At 33.1% G+C, this 5,418-nt stretch overlaps 1 protein-coding gene across 1 annotated transcript; it reads left to right on the top strand.

Moving 5' to 3' along the window:
• The first annotated feature begins 2,057 nt into the window (after nt 1–2,057).
• On the top strand, nt 2,058–3,113 carry LOC113771464 (probable carboxylesterase 120). The gene has a single exon (XM_027316042.1). It carries the CDS (start codon nt 2,058–2,060, stop codon nt 3,111–3,113), a length of 1,056 nt encoding a protein of 351 aa, XP_027171843.1.
• Nucleotides 3,114–5,418: the final 2,305 nt, after the last annotated feature.

The following is a 5,418-nucleotide window of genomic DNA, read 5'->3' as shown; positions in this document are numbered from 1 at the left end:
TAGGCATTTAACTATCTAATATACCAATTATTAAAATATATTTTAAATACTAGAATAATTTGTAATTTTCAAATTCAAATACTTAATAAATAATATAAATAACCGGAGGGATTCGAGAGGATTTCAAACCCTTGATCAGATCCCTCAATCCAAACGCAACCTAAATGTTTTAGAACTTAAATTTCAATCTTCAGTTTTCATTCTAGTTTTCAGTTTCCAATGTTGATATAATAATCCTGTAAGCTGCAAACAAACAACACCATATAATTCGCATTAGGGCAAAATAAATTTTATCCCTCGTGGTTTAGCACTTTTTTATATAATCTCCCATGATTTTAAAAACTATACATAACTCCCTCATAATTTGAATTAAAGTGTCAAAATAACGAAATTTGTATTTTATAATGAAGTCAACTAAAATGTCAAAAGTACCCCTATGTAAAGTTGAAAATTATTTATTAACTACAGGGGTTTATGCATATATTTTAAGAATCATAAGGGAGTTGTATGGTAAAACACTAAATTATAAGGAGGTTATATGATAAAACATAAAATCATATGAGGTCAAAGTGTTATATATATTATGTTTATATATTTTGATAACTTTAGGCATTTTAGTTTTTAAATAAAGGTAATTTCAATATTTTCATGGTTCTATTACAAATGATCATTTCTATCATTTTAACACTTTAATTCAAATTATGAGAGGGTTATATATAGCTTTCGAAACTATAGGAAAGTTATGTGAAAAATTGTTAAACCACATGGGGTAAAATGTATTTTATCCTTTGCATTATTCTGATGGATTACAAAATTTGATATCACATCAAGCATTAAATATAATATCAGTAACACATTTTGCCACATTAATTTCACATTTAAACAACCACCAAGCTGCGGGCGCTAGGCCCCCTGTTCTATCATCATGAGACAAAGCACTGAGCATCGAACTGTGTCAGAGCACAGCAAGTGGTTCCTCGGACCACAATCATACTCGTTTCTGGGGCCACAGTGATGCTCAAAGTTTAAAGACTAAAGTGAGATGAAACTTTTATGATTTTTTGTGAAATTTTTATTTTATTTTTTGTTTTCTATTATATAGTGTTATTTTAATTTGTTGCATTTGAATTTTTTTACCCTTCCATTAGCTATTAGAATTTAAGGAAACAAAAAAAATTCAAAAATAAGATGCTTGTGAATGATAAATGACAATACAATGAAAGGTGAGACAATGTTGGAATAGAGTCTATCGAGTTGAGTCGAGTTGAGTTCGAGTTGTAACATATTCGAACTCGAACTCAATCACTGTCAGTGTTATTTAAACTTGAAATTGAACTCGAATTCGAACAAGTATATAAATTTGAACTTGAACTCGATTCGACATAATAGAAATTAAGATCGAACTCGCCCCATTTGAGTTCAGGTAAACTGCAAGCCATAACAAACTCGAGCTACACGAGCACGAGTTTTTCTTCTCTTGTTTTTAAGTTTTTATATTTTAGATTTATCATATTATTATTTTATCATTCATCATTTTTATTACTGAATATTACTTCATGAAAATTTATTAAAATATGGACTCATAATAGTCATTCCAAAATTAAAATATATAATATATAAATAATATAAATACTTGATTAAACTGGTTGAGTGCTTGAGTAATTACTATTGATGCTCGAGAATTCAACTAGTTACGCAGAATGAGTAGATTGAGTTTGCTAAGTTGTTGACCAAGCCGGTCGCGTCGTCCATACCCCTATGTTGGACAAAAAATCCTCTGTGCAATTAAATTGAACGCAAAGGTGGTTGGCTGGATACATCCAAGTATAAACCAATTAAAAGAAAGAAGAAAATTGGACCCATCAAGAAGATAATTCAGACGTCATTTTCTTGCGCTTTTATGAGCTTCTTGTGTCTGCCTTTTCAACCCAGCTCATGACGTACTAAATTATATTGATAAACAACGTGCGGCAACGGATGCATTTCAAGGAACTAGCGAAATGACCCTTTAACCTTTCTTTCTGTGCACTTCCAAGTCTTCAAATACCGTCAAACTCATGAACGCTGGCTCCAAAGCTGACACCAAAAGGCAGTCAAAATTCTCATCTCTTATGGCTGATCCAATTGCAGCAATTTCATTCGCTGATCCTCATGCTGATCCCTATGGCCATATGGGCTTAGTCCGGAACCCCGACGGCTCAGTCACGCGTCAATTTGAACATCCAAAAACACCCGTCTCCTCCTATGATGGCAGCCCTATCCTTCTTGTCAAAGATGTCCCCATTAACCAATCCAAGAACACTGGCGCCCGTATATTCCTACCGAAAGAAGCACTTGAATCCTTCCCAGGCAGGAAACTTCCGCTCCTGATTTACTTTCACAGTGGAGGATTCGTGATTTTAAGCGTGGCCACGACCGGTTTTGATGATTTTCATAGAGCTTTAGCTACTGAGGTCCCGTTTGTAGTCGTATCAATCGAGCATCGTCTTGCTCCCGAGCACAGGCTGCCGGCAGCCTACGAAGATTGCTTGGAAGCTTTGCACTGGATCAAGAATTCACAAGACGAATGGTTGGAAAAGTATGCAGATTTATCAAACAGTTTCCTCATGGGCAGCAGTTCAGGGGGAAACATTGCCTATCATGTTGGTTTGAGTGCATCTTCATGCGTTGATGATCTTAAGCCTTTGAATATTAAAGGGTTGATTTTGCACCAAGCATTTTTTGGTGGCAACAAGAGGACAGAATCGGAGTTGAGGGCTCTGAATGACACATTTATACCGCCCTGTGTTACTGATGTCTTGTGGGAACTTTCATTGCCCGTAGGTGCTGACCGAGATCATGAATTTTCTAATCCAGTTTTGAGCATCAAACCTGGACAATTCGATCAGATTAAAGCTTTAGGATGGAAGATTTTAATGGCAGGATATGAAAACGATGCATTGTTTGATCGCCAATTTGAGATTGCCAAAATGTTAGAAGGCGAGGGTGTTCCCGTGGTGACTAATTTTGTTGAAGGAGGTTATCATGGAATTGACATGTTTGAGTCTACCAAAACTAAAGTCCTTTGTGAGGTTGTGAAGGAGTTTATAATCTCCTTTGTGACAACAGCTTAGACAACTATGTCAGAGGTTTTTACCAGGATGAATATTTATCCAAATGAACAATGATGTTAAATCTTTGTACTTCTCAACATGTTGCTCAATTTCTTGCAAGTTTCATAAATGGAAATCAATAATGTTGATTAATTATGTGATGTTCTTGGCACCTAGTCTTGTCACATACTGGTTCAGAATGGTTTAAGAATTAATAATGCTTAACTCGATAAAAACTCATTTAGTACAGGCATATATGTCATGGATGCCACAGTATCGGTCTTCTTCTGATCTGATTGAAGGTAATTGGTGATTTTTATGTGTTATTATCTATATGTGTGTAGTTTGTAGTGTCTCTTAAAACTAATTCTACAATTAAGAGAAATTAAAAAAAAAATAAAATCTAACAATACTATACTGATAGTCAAATATAGAGGTGGCAAGACTTCCAAGTTTATCCATACCTAAAGATATGAAAAAGACGTCAACATATTCTTAAAGTGCATTATAACAATATTGTGCCCTCACCCAAAAAAAATTTTTTTTGGGGAGGAGGGGGGAGGGGGGAGTTCTTCACAACTATTGTTATATGCCAGTATTCTTTTTTTTTTTTTTAAACGATAGATATTTTTATTAATAAAATCTTACAGTATTTGAGCAACGGTCCAAAAACTATTGTTATATGCCAGTATTCGTAGGAGAGAAATGTATTAGCCGGTATTGAAAGTTTTTAGTTGTAGTCGAGTCAAAAACTAAAAATTCGAAGACCAATAATTGCATGATTGATAGTAGATAATTCGTTTTTTCAGAAATTGATAATTGCATGATTGATAGTTGTAGTAGAGAAGGATGTCGTTATTGCTGGCTATACAGGGAGTTACATAAGTGAAGAGGCAAAATCAGAAAAAAAAAAAGAGACAAAATCAGATCTTAGATATAATTTATATAACCCAAAATTGACCCAACCATGGAGATGAAATATATAAATCAAGGGACCTCCTATGTCTATTCTACAAAATTATTGAAATCGATTCTTTGTACTGAAGATTTAGTTTTACAAATGTCTTCAAAATGCTTGCTATTCTCACAAGCCAATAACACTTTTTCATACGTATTAAATGGTTCCATCAAACTCCTATCATTTATATCTTGAATTAATACAAGCAACTATTGTTTTTGTTGCTTTGGAAGATTAAATAAACCCACGTGTTTACATGAAAAGAAAATTTGCTAGCAAAATGCTTTTTAGAGCGTTTTTATCATTATTTTGATTACTTTCTCACAAGATAGCAAAAAAAGAAAAAAAGAAAATGGAAGTGACGGATTACGTCACATGAAATATATATATATATATATATTTGGGATAATTTCAAAAACCTCTCCGGAGGTTTACGACAATGTCATTTGACACCTCTAAACTTTAAGAAATCTCACATATGTCCCTGAATTTTCAACTTTTTATAACTTTATCAACCCATTTTAAAAGATACCATGATTTAAGAGCTCATTTTGGGAGAGATAAAATATTTATATTCCAAAATTACACTTTTTTGTGGACCTTTAGTTTTCATAATAAACCAAGTTAAATCCTTAAGAATTACAACATATTAATTAGGTTGAAAGACCTTTTGCAATTTTTGAAGTCATCAGTCTAGACAAGGGAATGCAAAAGAAAAAATTATTATAATTAGAAAAAAGTAACATTTTGTGCCTTGAAAGTACCTCAAATTAGTTTCTAAATGTATTGTTAATAATTTATCTTTCTCTTGTTGTCAAGCCATCAATTTGGAAAAAAGTGTTAGAATACTAAAAAAATTCTAAATTCATCTAAAAATACATTGAAATAAAGAAAGTTCGTGTTATGTTTTCAAAAACACCTCAATAGTTGGTTTAATTGCTTGCCATAATGGGATTTTTCGCTATTTATTGAATTGTTGCCGCCTTCTTAATTCTTTCCCTTGCATTCACCCAGTGTGACTGGTATTCAAAATTTTTAGAATTCTCGGAGTATTCTGGCTCCATATAATAACTCATCGTTTGTTCACGCTAAAATTAATTAAACACAATCATATTACAAATAATAACTGAATGAGCTGTAGAGAGTGTGCTTTGCATTGCACAATTGAGCTGGCCAACGTCCCACCCACTTGCAATTCCGCTTCTTTAAAATATAGTTCTTAGTGCCACTATTGAATTCTTTGTAACTTAAACATCTGTCAATTAATTTATTGATCTTACCTTCAATTTACCAAATGGGTTTTTTTTTTTTATTTTTTTTGGCGTTCGGTGGGGGCGCCTTGTTGGGTAACGATCAGGTTAAGATAAA

This window comes from Coffea eugenioides, chromosome 5, assembly GCF_003713205.1.
Source record: "Coffea eugenioides isolate CCC68of chromosome 5, Ceug_1.0, whole genome shotgun sequence".
Taxonomy (NCBI): domain Eukaryota; kingdom Viridiplantae; phylum Streptophyta; class Magnoliopsida; order Gentianales; family Rubiaceae; genus Coffea; species Coffea eugenioides.
This window is presented reverse-complemented; position numbering and strand designations above follow the sequence as displayed.